The sequence below is a fragment of the Muntiacus reevesi genome, chromosome 4, assembly GCF_963930625.1.
Source record: "Muntiacus reevesi chromosome 4, mMunRee1.1, whole genome shotgun sequence".
Taxonomy (NCBI): domain Eukaryota; kingdom Metazoa; phylum Chordata; class Mammalia; order Artiodactyla; family Cervidae; genus Muntiacus; species Muntiacus reevesi.
In genome coordinates this window covers 155,945,470-155,971,311 of record NC_089252.1, presented here as the reverse complement: position 1 = coordinate 155,971,311, position 25,842 = coordinate 155,945,470, and the positions used below count along the sequence as shown (strand labels likewise).

At 37.5% G+C, this 25,842-nt stretch overlaps 1 protein-coding gene across 6 annotated transcripts in view; it reads left to right on the top strand.

Moving 5' to 3' along the window:
• LRRK2 (leucine rich repeat kinase 2) overlaps positions 1-25,842 on the top strand; it is a 192,931-nt gene that overhangs the window by 114,414 nt on the left and 52,675 nt on the right. For all 6 annotated transcript variants that reach the window (XM_065934611.1, XM_065934612.1, XM_065934609.1 and 3 more), the window contains 7 exons: positions 6,470-6,657; positions 7,534-7,688; positions 8,749-8,895; positions 9,036-9,227; positions 9,873-10,019; positions 13,190-13,290; positions 16,050-16,240. In XM_065934611.1, coding sequence (XP_065790683.1) covers positions 6,470-6,657; positions 7,534-7,688; positions 8,749-8,895; positions 9,036-9,227; positions 9,873-10,019; positions 13,190-13,290; positions 16,050-16,240 — 1,121 coding nt within the window. The remainder of the gene's footprint in view (positions 1-6,469; positions 6,658-7,533; positions 7,689-8,748; positions 8,896-9,035; positions 9,228-9,872; positions 10,020-13,189; positions 13,291-16,049; positions 16,241-25,842) is intronic.

Genomic DNA, 25,842 nt, shown 5'->3' with positions numbered 1-25,842 from the left:
TGCTGATATGTTGAAATATGTTATTTTACTAAGGTTTAAAGAGAATGAAGGCTATAAGTAATCAAGTGAGAACAAGAATGACTTGCCTGACACTAAATCAGTAAAAATAAATAGGGGCATTCACCTCCATGAATCATCAAGGCAAGGGCAGAAATAATTTATGGCGCAGAAGCTCTAATGAGCCCACCCACCCTCTCTGTGCCCTGAGCTTTTAGGTCACTAAACTTTTTAAAGAAGTTTTCATCAACACACAAAGAAGTTTGCAAAACTCAACTAACTATATGATAAAAGAAATATGAAAGGGACTCACTGGATCAATTGTGTTGACTGTTATAAAGCTTGCATGGTGATTTAGTCTTGATAAAATGTATGAGGAATTTGGAAGAGTCTCTTTCCTTGCATATGAGCATAAGTTAGCCTTAGAACTAGACAAGCTGCAGGAATAATAGGAGGTATTTTCAAGGTGATAAATTTATGAAATGGTTTAAGTTTTTTCATTGGTATGTAACAGAATACCCACAAACCTAGGGTACATAAGTAAATTTGGAGAAAAACGTCAACAGTTTACTGGAGAAAAACATCAACAGTTTATTGTTTCTCACTATTATGTGGATTTACTGTTTTCAGTCAAGTGGGTCTGCTCCACATGGCATTGGCAGGGGTCATTTGCTTGACTTCCTCATTAAGATGGGCTGGAGATTCCAGGAAGGGTATATTCACATCTTTGGTTTGTTGGTTCTCTTCCATGTGACCCCTCATACATATGTAGACCCCTTAAAGGCCAGGCACAGAACTGGTAAAATGCTAGCTTTGCCATGTTCTGATAACCAGAGCAACCACAAGCCTTGTTCAGATTTAAGGGAAAATGTATGGATTTTATATCTTGAAGGATTAAGCAACCTACATATGTAGGGAGAGAAAAAAATTAATGTGTCTGTCTTTGGAAACTATCTGCTACAAGTAGTGATTATTGTCCAGTTACTAAGTTGTGTTAGACTCCTTTGCGATCACATGGACAGAAGCACACCAGGCTTCTCTGTCCTCCACTATCTCAAAGAGTTTGCTAAAATTCACATCCATTGAGTTGGTGATGCTATCTAACCGCCTCATCCTCTGCCACCCACTTCTCCTTTTGCCTTCAATCTTTGCCAGCACCAGGATCTTTTCTATATAGTGGTAGTGCACTATAGATCTAAAAAAATCAAGCACAAATTTCTATTTAAAAATCAGTTTAAGTAAAATGGAATAAGTTTGTAATAATGACTGACATATGAGAGGTTACTTATATGCCTTTCAAAGATTATCTCATTTAATTCTTGGAACAGCTCTTTTAAATGGCACTATTTGAGTGCCCATCTTGAAGATGAAGAAGTTGATAGAGAGGTTAAATAATTTATCAAATTGCATACTGATAAATGTAGTATTATTCATATTCAGGGAGAATTAGAGTTGGGATTTTAAACCAACTGGTTTGACTCTAGTGCCTGAGAGCCTAACACTATGATAAAATGCTCAAAACTTTATTTTCCCAAAATTCACACATTCAACAATATATATTATGAACCTAGTGATGTTCCAGATATTGTTCTGGTACTGGGGCTATATAGCAGTAGGGAAAATAAGGTTTCTACATTCATGGAGTTGATGTTCAAATGGGAGGAAACAACCAAAGCAAGAATACTTAATGTGTCGAGTGGTATAGATTGCTACAAAGAAAGCTTCAAGTGTGGTTGGGGATGGAGAGTGAGTTGTCAGAGAAGGTCTTAGTGACTTTGTTGTTCTTCAGTCATTCAGTCATGCCCAACTCTTTCCGACCCCATGGACTGCAGCACCTCAGGCTTCCCTGTCTTTCACCATCTTCTGGAGGTTGCTCAAACTCGTGTCCTTTGAGTCGGTGATGCCACCAACCATCTTGTCCTCTGTCGTCCCCTTCTCCTCCCGCCTTCAATCTTTCCCAGCCTCAGGGTCTTTTCTAATGAGTCGTCTCTTTGTATTAGGTGGCCAAACTATTGGAGCTTCACCTTCAGCATCAGTCCTTCCAATGAATATTCAGGACTGATTTCCTTTAGGATTGACTGGTTTGATCTCCTTGCAGTCCAAGGGACTCTCAAGAGTCTTCTCCAATACCACAATTCAAAAGTGTCAATTCTTCAGCACTCAGCTTTCTTAAATAATCCAACTCTCACATCCATACATGACTACTGGAAAAACCATAGCTTTGACTAGACGTCTAGAACCTTTGCTGGCAAAGTGATGTCTGCTTTTTAATATGCTAAGTTTGTCATAGCTTTCTTCAAAGGAGCAACTCTCTTTTAATTTCATGGCTGCAGTCACCATCTGCAGAATTTTGGAGCCCAAGAAAGTAAAGTCTGTCACTGTTTCCATTGTTTCCCTATCTATTTGCTATGATGTAATGGGAATGGGTGACATGATTTTAATTTTTTGAATGTTGAGTTTTAAGCCACCTTTTTCACTCTTGTCTTTCAACTTCATCAAGAGGCTCTTAGTTCTTCTTCACTTTCTGCCATAAAGGTGGTGTCATCTGCATATCTGAGGTTATTGCTATTTCTCCTGGCAATTTTGATTCCAGCTTGTGCTTCATCCAGCTCAGCATTTCTCATGATGTATTCTGCATGTAAGTTAACTAAGCAGGGTGACAATATACAGCCTTGATGTACTCCTTTCCCAATTTGGAACCAGTCTGTTGTTCATGTCTGGCTCTAACTGTTGCTTCCTGACCTGCATATAGGTTTCTCAGGAGGCAGGTAAGGTGGTCCAATATTCCCATCTCTTAAAGAATTTTTCACAGTTTGTTGTGATCCACACATTCTTGTCCTTTGTCTAAAAGACTTTAGCATAGTCAATGAAACAAAAGTAGATGTTCTTCTGGAATTTTCTTGCCTTTTCTATGATCCAAGGGATGTTGGCCATTTGATCTCTGGTTCCTCTGTCTTTTCTAAATTTAGCTTGAACATCTGGAAGTTCTTAGTATCTGTGCTGTTGAAGCTAGCTTGAAGAATTTTGAGCATTACTTTGCTCATGTGTGAAATGAGTATAATTGTGTGGTAGTTGGAACATTCTTTGGCATTGCCTCTCTTTGGGATTGCAATGAAAACAATTTTTCAGTCCTGTGGCCACTGCTGATTTTTCCAAATTGGCTGGCATACTGTGTGCAGCACTTTCACAGCATCAGCTTTTAGGATTTGAAATAGCTCAGCTGGACTTCCATCACCTCCACTAGCTTTGTTCATGGTGGTCCTTCCTAAGGCCCACTTGACTTTGCACTCCAGGATGTCTGACTGTAGGTGAGTGATCACACCAAAGTGGTTATCTGGTAATTAAGATCTTTTTTGTTTAGTTTTTCTGTGTATCCTTTCAACCTTTTCTTAACAACTTCTGCTTCTGTTTGGTCCATGCAATTTCTGTCCTTTATTGTGCCCATCTTTGCATGAAGTTTTCCCTTGGTATCTCTATTTTTCTTGAAGAGATCTAGTCTTTCCCATTCTGTTGTTTTCTTCTCTTCCTTTGCATTGATCACTTAGGAAGGCTTTCTTATTTCTCCTTGCTATCTTTTGGAACTCTGCATTCAGAGTATATCTTTCCTTTTCTCCTTTGCCTTTTGCTTCTCTTCTTTTCTCAGCTCTTTGTAATTCCTCCACAGATAACCATTTTGCCTTTTTGCATTTCTTTTTCTTAGGGATGGTTTTCATCACTGCCTTCTACAATGTTACAAACCTCAGTCCATAGTTCTTCAGGCATTCTGTCTCTCAGATCTAATCCCTTGAATCTGTCTGTCACTTCCACTGTATAATCGTAAGGGATTTGATTTAGGTCATACCTGAATAGCCTTGGGATTTCTCCCACTTTCTTCAATTTAAGTCTGAATTTTGCCATTAGGAGTTCATGATCTGAGCAATGGTTAGTTCCTGGTCTTGTTTTTGTAGACTGTATAGAACTTCTCCATCTTCAGCTGCAAAGAACATAATCAGTCTGATTTCAGTATTGACCATCTGGTGTTGTCCATGTGTAGAGTAATCTCTTGTGTTGTTGGAAGAGGGTGTTTGCTATGACCAGTGCGTTCTCTTGGCAAAACTCTGTTAGCCTTTGCCCTGCTTCATTTGGTACTCCAAGGCCACATTTGCCTGTTACCCCAGGTGTTTCTTGACTTCCTACTTTTGCATTCCAGTACCCTATAATGAAAAGGACTTCTTTTTTTGGTGTTAGTTCTAGAATGTCTTGAATGTCTTCACAGAACCATTCAACTTCAGCTTCTTTGGCGTTAGTGGTTGGGGCATAGACTTGGATTACTGTGATACTGAATGATTTGCCTTGGAAATAAAGAAAGATCATTCTGTTGTTTTTCAGATTACACTGAAGTACTACATTTTGGACTCTTTTGTTGACTATGAGGGTTACTCCATTTCTCCTAAAGAATTCTTGCCCACAGTAGTAGATGTGATGGTCATCTGAATTAAATTCGCCCATCCCAGTCCATTTCAGTTCACTGATTCCTAATATGTTGATGTTCTCTCTTGCCATCTCTTGTTTGACCACTTCCAATTTACCTTGATTTATGGACCTAACATTCCAGGTTCATGTGCAATATTATTCTGTATAGCATCAGGGTTTACTTTTACCACCAGACTCTTTCATTATGGGGCTTTGTTTCTGTTTGGCTCAGACTCTTCATCCCCTCTGGAGCTGTTTCTCTGCTCTTCTTCAGTAGCATATTGGACACCTACCTACCTGGAATATTCACAGTCAGTGTCATATCTTTTTGCCTTTTGATACTGTTAGTGGGATTATCAGGGCAAAAATGGTGAAGTGGTTTGCCATTCCCTTCTCCAGTGAATGTTTTGTCAGAACTCTGCACCATCACCCTTCCGTCTTGGGGCTCCCTACATAGCATGGCTCATTGTTTCATTGAGTTAGGAAAGATTGTGGTCCATGTGGTCACTTTGGTTAGTTTCCTGTGATTGTGGTTTTCCTTCTGTCTGCCCTCTGATGGATGAGGATAAGAGGCTTGTGCAACCTTCCTGATGGGAGGAACTGGCTTTGGGGAAAACTGGGTCTTCTTTTGTTGGGCAAGGCCATGCTCGGTAAATCTTGAAAACAATTTTCTGCTGATGGGTGGGGCTGTGTTCCCTCCCTGTAGTTTGGCCTAAGGCCAAACTATGGTAGTCATAATGGCTGTAATGGGAACCTCCTTCAAAAGGACTCAGGCCAGCAGGGACTTAGCAACTTTATAAACAATAAAATAGCAGTTTTCCTCACTACCTAAACTTTAAGAGCAGTTTGGGCTATAGAGTACAGAATATGGGAGAAGTCCTAAATTATAGTTTTAATTATTTAATGACCCATTATACATTGCATTAAATACCATATAGTCAATGATTTATTCACAGATTCAATAACATTATACGTACAAATTAGAAACAGAATTGAGTAAGACAAGTCCTCAAATCTGAGGATTTTACAATCCAATATTTTACCCAGCCACATGATGATTCTAATACAAATAGTGTTTGTTTCTATTTAAGTATCCCTTAAATATTATAGATCTACTAAAGAAAATTAAGCACAAATCTCTTTTTAAAATTCATTTATCCAAGTAAAATAAATAGGAATATGTAAACAGGATTGGTAAAATGTGAGGGCTTCCTTTTTGCTAAAAATAGTGATATGTATTTTATGTGTTTTATGTATGTTATTTTGTTCTCATGGCAGTCTAAGAGACAGTCACTTTTCTCATTTTACAAAGAAGGAAACTGTGGGTAAAGAAATTAAATACCTTTCTCAAGGTCATACAACTGGCTGTAGAGTTTGAATTTGAACCTGAATTCTTCTCAACTCATATTTTTAATTGCTGTGATGATGATCAAAGCTCAAGTTATGGTCTCCACATGAGAATCTTCAGAGTTTCTTGTTAAAAAAGCAGATTCTCAAGCCTTAGCCCAGACCTATGACTCAGACTGCATGGAGTCCACTGAAATTCAGTGACTACTTTGTTTGAGAATCACTTAATTTGCTAAGCTGACTCTCTTTCCCCTGATGGAAACCCATGTCAGATTGTATAAATGTAAAGTAACATTTCTGTTGCAAATCTGTAGTGATAACAGTCTGGAAGATAATTTCCTCAGGAATATATTATTGATGAGACTGTAACAGGATGTGGAGTAATGGACTGATGCATTAATTGAATTGGGGAAGGCTTGTGGTTCATTGGTATCAGAGGATCTCCATAGTTTCTGATCTGGATTCACTCACTTATTTTAATAATTTCTGTGTGTATGTGTGTGTGTGAAAGATGCTAGGCTTACGTGGCTGCTAGGTAGAGAAATTAGGTCCTGTGTTTTACTTGATAATGTTAGAATTGTTTTGATCATTTTTACTGAGCAAAGGAAATTCTTTAAATTCAGAACTTCCAGAAAATGAATTCTGTGATTATGTATAAGTTTAAACCTTTCAGATTTTGACAGTGAAAGTGGAAGGCTTTCCAAAGCATCCTAAGGGAATTATTTCACGTAGAGATGTGGAAAAATTTCTTTCAAAGAAAAAGAGATTTCCAAAGAACTACATGGCACAGTACTTTAAACTCCTAGAAAAATTCCAGATTGCCTTGCCAATTGGAGAAGAATATTTACTGGTTCCAAGCAGGTGAGCCAAAACTTAAAAATTTAATTACCCTATGGAAATTTACCATATATTCTTTTAGTTGTGAAAGTAACTTTGGTCTATGATGAATGTACTAATTTTTTACTTCTTGTGTAAACTTTGTACTGAAATATAACATTTTCTTTTGATGAAAACTACATTTGACATTTTAAAGATGTAAATGACTGATTTTATATATATATAATTGTTATTTGATTTGACAATGCTCAGTTTATTTAAGAAAGGTTAATAGTGGAGATTAGAGTGTGTGTGTTTGTGTTGCTGTGTGTGTATGTATGTTCCTTATATAATATTGAAGGAGTTATTAGACAGATTCTGGAGAAATGGTAAGTTTTCAACAGTCTTTAAATAATTTATAACTGTGAATTTTCAGAGGATATGGCCAACACAGTGGAGGCCTAAATTCTAGGCCCGTGTTGTAGAAATTTTTCTTACTGCCTTATAAAACCTGGGGAATGTTATAAAGTAAATGACATTGAAAAGTGCAAATCGCACTGATTGATGGATGATAACTAATTCTAAACACAGATATACACTTGATTCTAGGACATACATTTTTTGAAGTTTTATATAATCCCTTTACTTGTTATACATAACTAACTGTAATAATTTATTTATAATGTAAATAGGATTACTGAAAAAATTTTTATACATCACTTTATCTGAGCATGATTTGAATTGATTAACCATTAAATTTTGAAGTAGGAAGAGTATGTAGCAAAATAACATTATTAAAAAATAAAATTGCTTAGAATATTTATCATCATCAGTTCATTGGTTTCAAGTAGTAAAGCGCTCTGGTCAACATGGTTGGGTGTCTTCTGAAGCTATATAATGATAGTGTGCTTTTATCTTTAGTTTGTCTGACCACAGGCCTGTAATAGAGCTTCCCCATTGTGAGAACTCTGAAATTATCATTCGACTGTATGAAATGCCTTATTTTCCAATGGGCTTTTGGTCGAGATTAATCAATCGGTTGCTTGAAATTTCACCTTACATGCTTTCAGGAAGAGGTATGTATTTACTGAAGAATTAATATTTGGAGAAGTTAGATGGAAAGCATATTAAAATTAATATGTCATTTTCCTAGAGTTTACTGGTTTGTAATGCAGCTGAAAATCAGGAAATAAGCTGAAAAGACCTCAGCATGGCCAATATAAAAATATACACAGATATATTCATGAAATTTGTTAAGAATAAAGTTCCTCAAAGCCCACATGTACTTATTTTAGACACATTTACAATGTGTATGAATATCTTGCTTTGCAAGTCAAAGCAGACTAGAAGCAGCAATTTTAAAAGATGAAATTACAGAGTCATTGGCTTAAAAACACCTATCTCCCTACACATACACATAAATACACATTCTTGCGTGGAGAAAGAAAAACTAGAAATGACCACCACTTCAGTCAGGGAGTTTTGTTTAATAGAGTAACAGGTTCTAACCATTCAGACCATTCTCTGTGGGGACTATAATAGCTCTATTCTGCTGCATGGTCCCTGAGGGGTTTGCAAAAAAGAATAAAGACTTTATCATGCTATAATTATAAATTACAATGCTAGCTCTTCCTCCTGGAAGAGAGAGAGATCTTAGTGCTCCAAGGGGGGAAATATAATTTTTCTGTTTTGTGCTTAAAATCAGCTTTATGGAGATGGTACTGTATTTTGAAATAAACCTTATCTTACTTGCAGTTAATCAACATATAGACAGTTGCAGCACATCAACGTGGTGGTTTTAGCATTACCACCAACCTCTTTTTAAAAGTTATGGGAAGCTGTTTATGATTCTCTTTTTCATCTATTACATACGTTAAACTGCTTGACACCATGAACCTGAAATCTGGCTTAGGTAATCTACTGGGCATTTGTTTGTTTCATTTCAAAATTGAGGATAAAATATTTAATATTATATTTAATAGATAACATATCATTAACAATTCCAGTACTTTCCTTCAAAACAAATACACCTCTATTACTGTCACTTGTAGTATGTGCAGTGATTTTTTTCCCCTACAGTTTATGGAACAACAAATAATTAATAGCTATATTTGGGTTCATTTAAACTTCTTTCAGAACGAGCACTTCGTCCAAACAGAATGTATTGGCGACAAGGCATCTACTTGAATTGGTCTCCTGAAGCTTACTGCTTAGTAGGATCTGAAGTTTTAGATCATCACGCAGAGAGTTTCTTAAAAATTACAGTTCCTTCTTGTAGAAAAGGTAAGGAAATTAATTCAAAACTGAATTGTACCACTAAAGAAATCTAAACTTTTAAAATAAAAGTCTCTGTAGTTCTTTTCAGTTTGTGACAGGTTAAGGCTCAGCTAGGATGTTAATCACACTTTCTTTGGATTACATAGGCTGTGTTCTTTTGGGCCAAGTTGTGGATCACATTGATTCTCTCATGGAAGAGTGGTTTCCTGGATTATTGGAGATTGATATTTGTGGTGAAGGAGAAACTCTGCTGAAGAAATGGGCATTATATAGTTTTAATGATGGTGAAGAGCATCAAAAAATATTGCTTGACAACTTGATGAAGAAAGCAGAAGAAGGTATGTATGTGTTGACACAACTTACAAATGTTTTTAAGTGATCCTTTCAATATTTGCGAAGTGAGTTTTGAAATAAATGTAAAAATTTATTGTTCATATTTATAAGAGGATACTACATTTAATTATAGTTAACAGTTCAGAAAAATATATTTATTGCCAGTAAGATCTTATACTCTAGATTCAGAGAAAATGTTGGTGTGAGAATTTGAATACTGGCTACTGAGCAATGTTATGTCATCTGTGAAGTGAGATTACTAACCAAAACTATGCCATCAATTGTGATGAAGATTAAAATAGATGATACATGGAAGTAACTTAGTAATGTCAGCCATATGCTGTGTTCCATGAATGTTGTGAAAGTAAAGAATATATAATTTCCTAGTCATATATCAATGGCCTAGGCAGTTCTGAATTCTACTTTCTAGTGAGTGAACCTAGGAATGAGTTTTTAAACTTCCAGATAGATAGAGAGTAACTCAACTTTTAAAACATTCTCAAATTTTCTAGAGAAAAATAAGATTGGAAAGTGAACATGAGTGATTGGAAAGCATAGACAATATGTGATTGTTTCTGTAAATCAAAAGGACAAATTTATGTACGATCTTAAAGGTTTATCTTTTAAAAAATGTTTTATATACTTCTCAGGAGACCTCCTAGTAAATCCAGATCAACCAAGGCTCACAATTCCAATATCTCAGATTGCTCCTGACTTGATTTTGGCTGATCTGCCTAGAAATATTATGCTGAATAATGATGAATTGGAATTTGAACAAGCTCCAGAGTTTCTCTTAGGTAACTGTTTTCGTTGGTTTGAGAATAAAAATTAGCATACGGTTTTTATTTATAATCTAGCAAATATTCACATGTAATTAAATTGTCATAATTTTTAGTGTCTTCATATATTTTTGTAATGTTTTTCCTTTGGGATAATATATTTTAAAGTAATGTATTACAAATCTGGAATTTGCTTTGCATACAGACATTTGTATACTGTTTCCACCTCTGTGGAAGCACAGGTATCTATGAAACACATCCTTGCATTGGTTTTAATTGTTCGATTGTCAGTGATAGGGAAGGCAGTTAGGAAATTTTCAGAGGAGTAATTCAGCCATTTTCCAGTTGCAAAAAGAATAAGTCAAGGAGGAACACCTCTATGTGTAGTGATAGTGGCAGTTATGTTTTTCTATATAACAATCATACATTTTCATTAAAATAGTCACAAAAACCAATTTGGGTTTAAAAATTAAAAAACATTAGATTGGTGATGTACTCAAGTTCTAAACATTCCTGAGAGTCCTTGGGAGCTGAGAAGGAGTATTGAATTTATTTAATGTAAAGTATTTAAAGACAATTCTGACTTTACTTTGTGGAGTATTTGTTGCTATTATGAATATTTACATTTAATTTTAATTAAATTTTCACAGAGAGGATGATTAAGATATATGCCAGAATATTAATATTCTTAATAAACCAAGTCTAAAATTTGGGATATGACATGTAGGAGTAAATAAACTCCTTTGTGCCTTTATTTTTTACATTGATTGGGAAATTTAGGATGGTTTTAAATACCTTAGAACTCTGGAAGTGAATATATTAGTACTAGTAGGTTAAAACAAAATGTGGGATTGTCAACACTGAATCTTAGATCTTAACCAACCCCAAACATTTGACAGATACAGGCAAGTACCAGACATACTATTTTCTTTCTCTGAAAGAGTCTCAAGCCATCGCATACAGCTCTCCCAAATATACCTCTTTACTGCACTAAAAGATGTGTTTTGGATTAATGGACACATTTTGAGCAATGTTATGTAGAAGTGTTCAAAAAGTTCATTTTTTGAAACACCTGTGCTTTGTCCCAATTTTTTGAGATGTAATTGACATATAGCACCGTATAAGTTTAAGGTGTACAGTGTAATAACTTCACTTACATATATGGTGAAATGATTACCACAATAACTTTATTAACATCTATCCTTGCATATATTAATAGATTAAAAAAATTTTGTTCTGATGAGAACTCTTAGGATTTACTCTCTTAACAACTTCCATATATATTATATAGCACTGTTAACTATAGTAATCATATTGTACATTACATACCTAGTATTTATTTATCTTATAACTGGAAGTTTGTACTTTTGACTACCTTCAAAAGCACCTGTGTTTTATACTCTTATTTAGCAGATAGGTGGGGCCCTGGTGGCTCAGACAGTAAAGAATCCGCCTGTAATGCAGGAGAACTGGGTTCAATCCCTGGGTTGGGAAGATCCCTTGGAGAAAGGAACGACTCCCCACTCTAGTATTCTTGCCTGGAGAATTCCATGGACAGAGGAGCCTGGTGGGCTACAGTCCATGGGGTTGCAAAGAGTTGGACATGACTGAGTGACTTTCACTTCACACACACTTCACACAGATAGGAGAATGTTTATGAGTACTCCTTATACTCTGACCCCATTTCCAATAAATTCATAAGTTTTATGTTTATTTACAAAAAGCAATCTAGATCAGAGTTTCTTAGCCTCTGCACTTTTCCTGTTCGGAACTGGAGAGTTCTTTGTCATGGGGAGTGTCTTATGCATTGCATGGTATTTAGGAGTATCCTTGGTCTCTACCCACTGGATGTCAGGAGTATCGTCTCACCCCATCCCAGATGTGACAATCAAAAATGTCTCCAAACACTGTCAAGGGTGGTGGTTGGAGGTCATAAGCATCACCACCCTGATTGAGAACACTGACCTAAACAAACCAGATAAATTGTTCTAAAAACATTTTACAATCAGAGAGGTACTGGTTGAACTGAGGGAGAAACAAGAGCTCTGGAAATTATGGCATAACAAGAGGATGGAGTTCTGAAGATAGAAAGCATGTTTAAGAAATTTTGACTATTCCAGTTTGCTACATCAGTTGTTCTCAACCCTGGTGGTTTATGCTGTTATCAGCAGAGTTAAAAGAAAAAAATTCCTGATGGATGTTACCTCCTAGAATTGATTAGGTCAGAATCTTTGAGGATAGATTCAGGCTTTCCTATGTCCAAAAAACTCTTGGGATGTACTGTGAAGCCAAATCTAGGAGGAGAACAACTGGCCCAGAGCCTAGAGAGTGAGAATAGAAAGAAGTAGAACCAGGAGGAGAACCACAAAGGGAACTTGGGGCTGTGGTATGAATATGAACTTGATTTTGGATTTCATTTGGTAGACAATGTAGAATGATTTGTTTTTGAGCAAGAGAATAACATAATCAAAGTGTAATTACAGAGCTAATTTTTCAGGAGAGAGAGAATGAGTTAGGGGTAATGAAGTCATGAGGCCCCCACGTGTAGGCAGGAAGCATGAAGGTACTAAGAGGGTGCAGTTGTAGTGGAAATGGAAAGGGAGGCTTGGGCTTAAGAGAGGCAGCGCAGCAGAGCTAGTCAGCTGTGGGGCTGGCATGAAGCACTTTATCTTATGAGGCATGAGATAAATTTTTGGTTTTTGACTCCAGAATGACCACAAAAGGAGTTTTGTTTTATCAGATGTATGAAAGGTAGGATAAAAACTATTTTGGAAAAAAGATGATAAAGGTGACTTTTGATGGAATGCAGCTGAGATTCAGAAGAGCACACCAGTGGTTATCTCCAACACAGAGCTGTAAATATAGGGTAGAGATCAGGTGGTGGCTGTGACTATCGATTTAAATGTGAAAATCCTCTGCACACAGAGATAGATGAAGTTAGGGAATGCATGAGGTAATTGAGTAGAAAGTGTGTAAAAGGAAGACAGAAAGGCTAGAGACAAAATCTGTAGTTGCGTCTTGGTTCTTGGAGTAGAAGAAGGAAGAGCAAGCATTAAAGAAGACTTGATTCAGTGAAACTTGTGAATCAGACTTCTCTTCAAAACAGATATAATTACAAAAGATAAAATTCATTGATCTTTTCTCCTTGCACAGATTAACCCAAGTGCTTTGTACTTTCTTTTTGAAAGGTGACGGCAGTTTTGGATCTGTATATCGAGCTGCGTACAAAGGAGAAGAAGTGGCTGTGAAGATTTTTAATAAACATACATCACTTAGGCTGTTAAGACAAGTAAGAAATGCAGCAATATTATTACATTAAATAATACATTGTTAATCTTCTGGAACCCTTGTTTGGCACATGCTTGTATTGACCCTGTTTTCGAAGTTGAGTTTCGTTATAAAATCCCACTTTTGTCCTTTCCATATGGAGTGAAATAGATTTGTTTTATTTCTCCTGTTGAAAAACAAACAAAAGACAGTATTCTGAGAATTCTTGTTCCAGGCTTCAAAAGTCCAAAAGAAAAGAGGGTACTTCTTTTGCATTTCTGCAATTCAAAGGAACCAAAATCCATACAACAATAGTCCATTTGAAAACTTCTCCAGGACTCAGTTAAGTCACATGTTCTTTTTTCAGCAAGCACCAATATTCAGGGCAGTGCTATTGTTGACTAGCTTAGGTCTGCGCTGTTGAACCAGTCACTGTGGTAATGAGCATGGTATTTTTTTATAAATTCCCCTTTTCCCCTGAAGCTGAGATTGGAGTCAGTTCAGTTCAGTCACTCAGTCGTGGCCAACTCTTTGCAACACCATGGACTGCAGTATGCAGTCCGTGATGGACTGATTGGAATCAGTTCTCCTTAAACTGATTGGAATCAATTCCCCTTAATCAGCTGTTTAGGTGAGGGCTGGGTACCACAGCCAAAGTCCAGGATACTCTGAGGAAGAATGAAAGTTGATTACATAACCAAGAGCAGTCACTCTATTGCCCTCTCTTATTTTGAATACTGGTGGGGATTTATTTCTTTTTCTCTGAGTCTTTCCTAACAGTAGGGATGAGTGAGAGAGACACAGTGAAGATAAATAAAATCCAGTGTGGATTCTGCATTCTTATACCAGAACTCAACTGTATTTTTGAGTCTATTTATTCTTATTTTTTCTTGATTTAGTGAAAAAAAAAATTGTGCCTATATCTGAATCTAAATAACTAACATAAACAAAAAGTACAGTTGCAATATATTAGTTACTCTGAATAATGAAAAAATTTCATGTCTGTGTAAAATGTCCTGGAGTAATTTTAATTATTAGTACCAAAAGTTACACAGTAGCTCTAGGAATAAACTAATAAACATTTTGTATATAATATTTCGTAAGTCAGTGAACCAAATTGGGCACAATCTCTTTTCTGTCTGTAGGCAGTTTGTTGTATAAATAGATTTTTCAGTCTTGATCATTAGTCTTCAACATGTTTCAAATTTTATGTAACGTGCTCAGGAAACCTTGTTGGAAGTCAGAACACTAGAAAAGCATGTGGGACTGATTAGTGTATGGGCAGCTAGATGAACCAAGGAAATAATAGAAATAGAAAAATAGGGTGTATGTAATGTGCTTCTTTAAAAAAAAAAAAGAAAAACACTTCAGTGTTCAGTGCTACATTTTGAGGGTCATTCTACCTGTGGTTATGAATCAGGGCTGATCTGTTACAGTCTTTTGCTTCTTGCTGTCTGCAATCAGTGAGCTGTTTTTCTAGGATAGGAAATTTGGATTAGGCTTCTGTCTGTGCCTATGAAAGAAAACAGAGCTAAATTGACTTGTTCTCATCAAATTTAGCCAACTGAGCTAATCAGACATAGAAGGAAAAAAAAAAAAAGATTTTTATCTATTCCGGAAGTATGATTGCAGTTTGAAGCCTGTGTTCTTAAAAATCTCCTCTTAGGGCACTGAGCCTTTATTCTTCAGCTTGCAGAATTCTTCATACTTCAGTTTCCTGATAAATGCAGTTGGCACTGATACTCCGCATCTTTGAAGCTAGTTGTTAAGAAGCAGAGCTTAGGCCGAAATCATAGTTTAAAACATGAATAAATTTAATACCACAGAAGCTATAGATTTCAAGTATAGTTTCAGAGTAGAGTGAAATATACAGAATAAAATGTGTATAGAATTCAAAAACAACCACATCATGAAAGAGGTGATGAAGTCTCCTGTGATATGGCCTAGAATCAGGATAGAGACCTCTCTGTTCCAGCTAACTTTTTGGATTGGAGAGGGATTGTTGCACCTGGTGATTACCAGGGCCGATCACTCTGAGGAAGTAAGAGTTTTAAGCTAAGGTCTGAATGGCAAGAAAACTTTAGCTATGTGAATGTTGAAGAGATTTCTAGGCAGAGGGATCAGCAAGGGCAAATACCCTGTGGCTGGAAGGAAGGAGCTGGGTGTATGCTGGGACTGGGCTGTTGGGGATTTAATAACACAGGTGGTGAACAAGGAGGAGAGAGAAAAGAGATGAGGTTTGAGAGATCAGGTCAGGCCATGAAGGCTGTGTAAGTGCATGCGATCTCAATCTGAAAGTAACAGGAAGTCACTAGAGAGCTTTTAGGTAGGGGGCAATGCCAGATATTTCTGTAGACTTAGATACTCTTCTCCGTAAACCTTTCTAGTCATCAAACCAGAGATAACAGGCAGGCTGTTCCTCAGACTCCAAGTGCAGTTGGTCCATAGTGGCTGCTCAGGAATCTGTGGCTAAGGAAGATTCAGTAGGTAAGACTGAATGAACTGTTAATGTTGCCACAGTGTATGTATTGTCCCAGCATTAAATGTTCTGATAAAGCAAAGCAAATAGAAAAGAACTTAAATGTTTAATTCACAGTGTAGTTGCAAAACCAGTGGTTTAATTCTGAAAACGTGGAAAACATAAATAAGCTCAAAGAAGAAATGGAAATTTTGCTGTAATCCAGTCACCCAGGGAAAACTGTTCTCCAAGTGTTGATGGACTAACGGAAGGAGGCATTTGGGTAAGAACTGACAGTCTATTTACTCTTAATAACTTTGCAGGAGCTGGTGGTGCTCTGCCACCTTCACCATCCCAGCTTAATATCTTTGCTGGCAGCTGGGATTCGTCCTCGAATGTTGGTGATGGAATTAGCCTCCAAGGGTTCCCTGGACCGCCTGCTCCAGCAAGACAAAACCAGTCTTACCAGAACGCTGCAGCACAGAATCGTGCTACATGTGGCCGATGGCCTGAGGTGATTGATTCAGTCATGCTGTTTTCTATTCAATGTGTAATGAATGTGAGCCCAAACTTGCTCTCAGACTTTGAGGACAGCGCTTCGCTGTAACAATGTGTCCTGGTAACATTTCACAAATGATTTGAGTGTAAAAATACCGTTTCCCTGTTCAGATTTTGGAACTTCATAAAATAAGAGAAGAGCATGCACACCTCATAGCTAACAGAAGTAGAGTTTGAATCCAGAAGTCCTGCTCCAGAGCCCATGATCTTAACCATGCATTGACCTCCCTCCCCTAAAAAAGTGTGGGTGAGGCTTCAGACTATCAAGGAAAGTGTCAGTTATCATGGATAATTCTGATGAGGAGAGATGAGGTCAGATTTCTGAAAGGGACGAGTTATTTAAGTCGGGTTGTCCTGAAAGACCATAGTGTGTCTCCGAGGTACACCAGCCCTGCGCCCGGATGGTACCCAGACAGAGCCTTGGAGAGGCAGCAGAGCAGAGAGAAAAGGCCACGGCCTTTGGAGATAGAGGCTGGAATAAATCACTGCTTAATGTACTTACTTTCCTTTGATTTTATTTCTCTAATTCTCTGTTTTTTATATTTTAAATCTCTGTTTCTCTGTTTTTTGTAGTCTCTAAACTGTGTCTAATACTTAATGTATAGTGTCCAGAGTTTGTCTGTAATAATAGAAGACATCCCAAATTAAAGTCTTGATTTCCCCCTTCTCCACCACTTCCCAACTCCAGTCAGCTTGGAGTCATCCTTCTCATGGCTGCCAGAGTGATTGTTCTAATATGGAAGCTGGATCACATCTTTCTCCTGTTATCAAGCCTCTCCCACCACACCCTCTGGTCACCGTTCTCAGCCACACCCCTCCTGAGGTTTCTGGAATATACCAGGGGCTGTGTACCCCCTCTTCTCTCAGCCAAAAATGTCTGACCTGCAGATAGCCTCTTGACTCACTTATTTCACTCAGATTCCTTAGAATGGAAGCCCCTGACTCCCTCATGTCTCCCGGGCACCTGTAGCAATTATCACTGCCTCGTATTCTTTGTATTTTCATTTTAGAAGTTTGCTTATTGTCTGTCTTTGCCACCACGATCTGAGTGCCATGACATGGGGACTTTTCAGGTTGTCCACAGCTGTTCTGTAACACCAAGAATGCCACATCCTTAGTATGTTGGCATTGAGGAGAGAAGGAGGAAAGAGGAAGGACGGTAGACTGCCTGGAGCATGGTAGCCTCAGAGTGGATGCAAATTTCCTTCTCTCCCTTCACTTCTTAGTGTCTGTTTCTTTTGAGCAGTATCCAGAAAACTTAACTGGAACGGATGGTAAGGAAAACAAACATTGCTCACAAGTAAATAAAACTAAGCTGCTGATATATGGGATTTAACTATTAATACTGTATAAGGAATATAATAGGAGAATAAAATAGGTAGATTTCCTTTGCTGAAAAAGTCCAGAAGCTATTGAAAAACAGATTATTATAAGATAAGTGGAAGTCACTCAGTTGTGTCCTACTCTTTGTGACCCCATGGACTGTAGCCCGCCAGACTCCTCTGTCCATGGAGTTCTCCAGGCAAGAATACTGGAGTGGCCAACCATTCCTTTATCCAGGGGATCTGCCCAACCCAATGATCAAAGCTGGGTCTCCCACACTGCAGGCAAGTTCTTTACCGTCAGAGCTACCAAAAATGTGTTTGTTGCTCAGCTGTGTCTGACTACTTGCAACCCCGTGGACTGAAACCCGACAAGGCTCCTCTGTCCTTGGGATTCTCCAGGCAAAAACACTGAAGTGGTTTGCCATTTCCTTCTCCAGGAGATTTTGCCAACTCAAGGATTAAACCCTGGTTTCCCGCATTGTAGGCAGATTCTTTACCCTATGAGCCACTAGGGAAGCCCTCCAAACATAAATGCAGATTTGGATCTGGGTTGCTGTATCTACTTTTGAACACCAGGGGGAACCTTGTACTAAATTAATCAAGGAAAAGTGCAACTATGTCTTATCTATTTCAAAAACTGTATTGGTCATTTTCCTTAATTTAGCTTACTCCACGTCCTGGGTTTTTCCTAGATCGTCTACATGATTCCCAAAGTACTTATTTGTGAAATGAATAATTGATTTTTTAAACAATTCATCACTGTTTGAAAGATCTCATCTTTTATATAACTTTATCTGGTTCTTCAGTTCAGTTCAGTCGCTCAGTCATGTCCGACTCTTTGCTACCTCATGGACTGCAGCACGCCACGCTTCCGTTTCCATCACCAACTCCTGGAGCCCTCAAACTCATGGCCATCGCATTGGTGATGCCATCCAACCGTCTCATTCTGTGTCGTCCCCTTCTCCTCCCGCCTTCAATCTTTCCCAGCATCAGGGTCTTTTCCAATTAGTTGGTTCTTTGCAACGGTTGGCCAAAGTATTAGAGTTTCAGCTTCAGCACCAGTCCTTCCAATGAATATTCAGGACCAATTTCCTTTAGGATTGACTGGTTGGATCTCCTTGCAGTCCAAGGGACTCTCAAGAGTCTTTTCAAACACCACAGTTCGAAAGCATCAATTCTTCAGTGCTCAGCTTTGTTAAACAGTCCAACTGTCACATCCATACATGACTACTGGAAAAACCATAGCTTTGACTAGATGGACCTTTGTTGGTAAAGTAATGTCTCTGCTTTTTATATGTGGTATAGATTGGTCATAGCTTTTCTTCCAAGGGACAAGCGTCTTGATTTTATGGCTGCAGTCACCATCTGCAGTGATTTTGGAACCCAAAAGAAATAAAATCTCTGATCATCTCCATTGTTTTCCCTTCTATTTGCCATGAAGTGATGGGACTGGATGCTATGATCTTAGTTTTCTGAATGTTGAGTTTTAAGCCAACTTTTTCACTCTACTCTTTCACTTTTATCAAGAGGCTCTTTAGTTCTTTGCTTTCTGCCATAAGGGTGTTGTCATCTGCATATCTGAGGTTGTTGATATTTCTTCCAGCATTCTTTATTCCAGTTTGTGCTTCATCCAGCATGATTCATTTCTCATGATGTACTCTGCATATAAGTTAAATAAGCAGGGTGACAATATGCAGGCTTGATGTACTCCTTTCCCGATTTGGAACCAGTCTGTTGTTCCATGTCCAGTTCTAACTGTTGCTTCTCGACCTGCATACAGATTTCTCAGGAGGCAGGTCAGGTGGTCTGGTAGTCCCATCTCTTGAAGAATTTTCCACAGTTTGTTGTGATCCACACAGCCAAAGGCTTTGGAATAGTCAATAAAGCATAAGTAGATGAATTGCTGGAACTCTCTTGCTTTTTCGATGATCCAGCAGATGTTGGCAGTTTGATATCTGGTTCTTAGAGACCTTACTTATAAAATAATAAGTCCAGCAGTTGCCAATAAAGTAAATGAAATCTCAGCATATTTTCCTGTCATTTTCCTGATTTGTTTTCAGCATAATGCCAAGGTACCTTCTGGGTGTTGTGCCGTAAAAGGCTAATAGATTTTAGTAGCTAGCAATCTTCTAGCAGCACTAAGTGTTTTTAAAAAACTCAGCATTAGGGTTTGTCTTCCCAAATATATTTTAGCATAGAGCCATAACTACAGAGATAGAAAGAGACAATAAAGTCACATGACTTTGCAGCCCCTTAAATGATGGAGCTGTTTAGAGTGACATCCAAGAACTCTTCATGTTACATATTTTATCTTGTGCATATCTATCTTGTACATATTCTATATTCAGCTATTAACTTGTATCTCTAAATTGTCTGCTGCTTTGAGCTTTTTATTATAATCCTCAACTACCTTTAAAGATTGAGTGCAGCACTTTCACAGCATCATCTTTTAGGATTTGAAATAGCTCAACTGGAATTCCATCATCTTCACTTTGTTTGTTAGTGATGCTTACTAAGGCCCACTTGACTTCACATTTCAGGATGTCTGGCTCTATGTGAGTAATCATGCCATAATGATTATCTCAGTTGTGAAGATCTTTTTGATACAGTTCTTCTGGGTATTCTTGCCACCTCTTCTTAATATCTTTTGCTTCTGTTAGGTCCATACCATTTCTGCCCTTTATTGAGCCCATCTTTGCATGAAATGTTCCCTTGGTATCTCTAATTTTCTTGAACAGATGTCTAGTCTTTCCCATTCTATTGTTTTCCTCTATTTCTTTGCACTGATCACTGAGCAAGGCTTTCTTATCTCTCCTTTCTATTCTTTGGAACTCTTCATTAAAATGGGAATATCTTGCCTTTTCTCGTTTGCTTTTCACTTCTCTTCTTTTCACAGCTATTTGTAAGGCCTCCTCAGACAGCCGTTTTGCTTTTTTGCATTTCTTTTTCTTGGAGATGGTTTTGATCCCTGCCTCCTGTACAATGTCACAAACCTCCGACCTTAGTTCATCAGGCACTCTGTCTATGTGATCTAGTCCCTTAAATCTATTTCTCATTTCCACTGTATAATCGTTAGGAATTTGATTTAGGTCATACCTGAATGGTCTAGTGGTTTTCCCTACTTTCTTCAATTTAAGTCTGAATTTGATAATCAGGAGTTCATGATCTGAACCACAGTCAGCTCCTGGTCTTGTTTTTGCTGACTGTATAGAGCTTCTCCATCTTTGGCTGCAAAGCATATAATCAATCTGATTTTGGTGTTGACCATCTAGTGATGTCAATGTGTAGAGTCTTCATTGTGTTGTTGGAAGAGGGTGTTTGCTATGACCAGGGCGTTCTCTTGGCAAAAGTCTATTAGCCTTTGCCCTGCTTCATTCTGTACTCCGAGGCCAAATTTGCCTGTTACTCCAGGTGTTTCTTGACTTCCTACTTTTGCATTCCAGTCCCCTATAATGAAAAGGACATCTTTTTTGGGTGTTAGTTCTAGAAGGTCTTGTAGGTCTTCATAGAACCGTTCAACTTCGGCTTCTTCAGCTTACTGGTTGGGGCATAGACTTGGATTACTGTGATATTGAATGGTTTGCCTTGGAAACAGAGATCATTCTGTCGTTTTTGAGGTTGTATCCAAGTACTGCATTTTGGACTCTTGTTGACTATGATGGCCACTCCATTCCATCTAAGGGATTCTTGCCCACAGTAGTAGATATAATGGTCATTGGAGTTAAATTCACCCATTCCAGTCCATTTTAGTTTGCTGAATCCTAAAGTGTCGACGGTCACTCATGCCCACCTGACCTATTTGACCACTTCCTATTTGACCCCTTCCAATTTGCCTTGATCCATGGACCTAACATTCCAGGTTCCTATGCAATATTGCTCTTTATAGCATCGTACTTTACTTCCATCACCAGTCACATCCACAACTGGGTGTTGTTTTTGCTTTGGCTCCGTCTGTATATTCTTTTTGGAGTTATCTCTCCACTGTTTTCCAGTAGCGTATTGGGCACCTACCGACCTGGGGAGTTCATCTTTCAGTGTCCTATCTTTTTGCCTTATGACCGACCTAGACAGCATATTAAAAAGCAGAAACATTACTTTGCCAGCAAGGGTCTGTCTAGTTAAGGCTATCATCTTTCCAGTAGTCATGCATGAATGTGAGGGTTGGACTCTAAAGAAAGCTGAGTGCTGAAGAATTGATGCTTTTGAACTGTGGTGTTGCAGAAGACTCTTGAGAGTCATTTGGACTGCAAGGAGATCAAACCAGTCCATCCTAAAGAAGATCAGTCCTGGGTGTTCATTGGAAGGACATGTTGAAGCTGAAACTTCAATACTTTGGCCACCTGATGTAAAGAGTTGACTCATTGAAAAATACCCTGATGCTGGGTAAGATTGAAGGTGGGAGGAGAAGGGGACGACAGAGTATGAGATGGTTGGATAGCATCACCGACTCAATGGATATGAGTTTGAGTAAGCTCTGGGAGTTGGTGATAGACAGGGAGACCTGGCATGCTGCAGTCCATGGGGTCGCAAAGAATGGGACACAACTGAGCGACTGAACTGAATTGAACTGAACCTTTAAAGATATAGTAAATTATTTTTCCTATAAGTTTGTGTTTCAATATTTTCAAAATTGAATTTATTTTCTCTTGTTTCACCATGTATCTGTTTTTTATTTTGTATCCCATTTGCCAAGAAAGGTCTTTGTAGTCACATCCAGACCACCCCTCCCCCCCTAAAGTAAGTACTCCTTTGTCCACTAGGTCCTTGATTAATTTATTTTTATGCCACTACTACTGTCTTGGTCTGATATTTACAGGGAATTATTGGAATATTTCTGATATATTATTCCAAAATAACAATTTAAGTGTTCTTGAAACTCCTTAGCATTTCAAGTTATCTGGAGGATATATCTAAATTCCTGACATAGCCTCAGAACTCTTTATGTATGCCTCTTGCCTGCCTCTCCAGACTACTTTAATTCCATTGCCCTCATTCCAACCATGCTGAAGGACTTGACTTCTCATTGGCATTCGTGTCTATTCTTGCATTTGTCATTCCTGTCTTGTCAAAAACTCCTCTGCCTAGAAAACTCATATTCCTCTAGAATTTGCTCACATACTGTCTTCACCATGATGACTAATTGCACCATGAAGAGTTGACCAGGCTAACACATGTTTCTTGACTCTGCTCCACGCAGGACTTTGCACTGGCTGCTGATGAGGGAAAAGAAAGATAGAGATTATATTGCTCTTATCAAGATTGAAAACTTATAGTCTAGTGTGAGAGTCTGCTTTGGAACTATTAGGGATGTAGTACCAAATGCTAGGGAAGTATCACATTTTTGCAATCTTGTAAGAATACCCACTTCTCCCTCTCGATTGTGGCCCTAAAGAGCAGGGAGACGAGGATGACTTTATATCCCCAGTGACTGTCCCTCATAGGTGCCCAATATATATTTGTTAAATGAATGAAGATATTCTATTCTTAGAATAATTCTTTTTAGGTTGAGATAAAGTTTACTGTATGTTACAAAGGAGTTTCTTTGCAACATTAATAACAATCACAATTTAAAAATAACTAAATTGAGTTTAGCTAGTTTGTTTTAATAAAATATTTGACAATGTTCATTGTCATATAATGCATAAATTATGACTGAATTATTCTTACTAAGGCAACATCTGTACTTGTTATGTTTTGAAAGCTATTCTGCTATTTAAAGCTATTAAAACTGTGCTTTTAAGATTAAATTCTGTAATTGAACATTTTAACTAATCCAGATAATCTTTCCTTCCCAGTGACATTATTTAAAATTAAGTTTAATTTTTTTAACCTTTGGAAAATGTTTTGAGAGAGTCTGTAGTCTTTAAATATTCTGAAAGAGGCATGTATTAGGAAGGATTTGGATGCTATTCAATAATGTATGACTTGGCTTTAACTTATTTCTTCTTAATCTCCCAGCTTTTCTCTTCAACAGGATAAGAGTAGCTAATGGCCTTTCAGTAAGCCCTCAGTAAATTTTTCTTTTAAGCCTATTACTTATTGTTAAGGTCAGCTTCATTAGTATATCTCTCTTACTTTCAGCCAAAAATATGTCTACTGAAAGGAATGGGCCTAATGCCAAATGTTCTAACTACATCCTGGAAGAGAAGGAATCTTCTATTGATGAAGTTAAATGATACATACATTCTAGGTCATCAATCAATGGAAAGTTCAGAGTATTTCTGCCTGTCTGCTCCTAATCCCTCTAGCAGTGATTAATACTCAGTAATGGAGCAAATATTTATTGATATAAGGTGACCCTAAACCAAAAGCCACAAAAAAAAAGGATTTAAATTTACCTCTCTTAAGTTCTGTGAAAAAACGTAATTTCAGTTCAGTTCATTCACTCAGTCATGTCCAATTCTCTGCGACCCCATAGACTGCAGCACGCCAGGCTTCCCTGTCCATCACCAACTCCCGGAGCTTGCTCAAATTCATGTCCATTGAGTCGATGATGCCATCCAACCATCTCATCCTCTGTTGTCCCCTTCTCCTCCTGCCTTCAATCTTTCCCAGCATCAGGGTCTTTTCCAATAAGTTGGTTCTTCACATCAGTTGGCCAAAGTATTGGAGTTTCAGCTTTAGCATCAGTCCTTCCAATTCAGGACTGATTTCCTTTAGGATGGACTGGTTGGATCTCCTTGCAGTCCAAGGGACTCTCAAGAGTCTTCTGCAACACCACAGTTGAAAAGCATCAATTCTGTGGTAATCAGCTTTCTTAAATAGTCTAACTCTCACATCCATACATGGCTACTGGAAAAACCATAGTTTTGACTAGACGGACCTTTGTTGGTAAAGTAATGTCTCTGTTTTTTATATGTGGTCTAGGTTGGTCATAGCTTTTCTTCCAAGGAGCAAATGTCTTTTAATTTCATGGCTGCAGTCACCATCTGCAGTGATTTTGGAGCCCAAGAAAATAGTCTGTCATTGTTTCCCCATCTGTTTGCCATGAAGTCATGGAACCAGATGCCATGATCTTAGTTTTCTGAATGTTGAGTTTTAAGCCAACTTTTTCACTCTCCTCTTTCACTTTCATCAAGAGGCTCTTTAGTTCTTCTTCGCTTTCTTCCATAAGGGTGGTGTCATCTGTATATCCGAGGTTATTGATATTTCTCCTGGCAATCTTGATTCCAGCTTGTGCTTCATCCAGCCTGGCATTTCACATAATGTACTCTGTACATAAGTTAAATAAGCAAGGTGGCAGTATACAGCCTTGTAGTTCTGTGAAAAAAATGTAATTTCAAGGTAGGACATAATGTAGCGGTCATGTGCAGAACTATGGCAAATTTGATGTCATGGGGTAGGGTAAAAAGAGCTGGGGAAAAATCTGAATTTTTTAGATGGGTAAGGAAAGGTAATAGAGTTACTTTAGAACTAGTGATAGCTTTTGTTTCTAAAATGGACAAGACCTGGTTGAGGGGAAAACTTAGTTTTGTTTTTTATATTAACTAGTTTTTAGTCTTCATCTACAGTGAATGTCAAACTCTTGTTGCCAATTGTTGAATGGATCAATTTCTAAAAGGAAAGACTTTAAAATTCCCCATATCACCTTTCCCAAGATAGTGGTTTACTCCTTCCAGCTCTCAGTTCAAGCTATTCTTTGTTAATTCATAGTAGGTCTGGGTTTAAAGTAGATTACATCTTCAAATGATACAGTACCAATAGCTAAAAAAGTCTTTTATTTTAATTTATTAACTATTGAAAAAGTAGAAAATATTTTCCAAAATGTTAGGAAATATTTTATTCAGAAAAAAAATATCAAAGGAGAGAGAGAATTTTAAAGGCTAGGAAGAACTTCTAAAATTGTTAAATAAATGGGAGTTATAACAAAATACTATCAATTCTTATTTAATGTATTTTCATTTTAAACCAATTAAAATATTTACATGATATTGAGGGGATTCAAAATTACTTTTAGTGATTATTAAAGTATACAGGAAAGAAGTCTCAAAAAAATACATATTCTGCTTAAAGTGGTTGTGCCTTTAAGTTTAAATCACTTATCAGAACTAACATGTCTTTTAGTTTGTTTTAAATGCAAAAACTTTCTATGTAAAACTGGACTTACATATTTTGATCTCCTTCTACAGTATCTTTTAACTTTGAAGGTAAAACTTAGCACAGAATTTTGATGCCTTGCCTAGTGAATATGTGTATTTAAAAAAAATCATGCCAAAATATATTATGATATAGT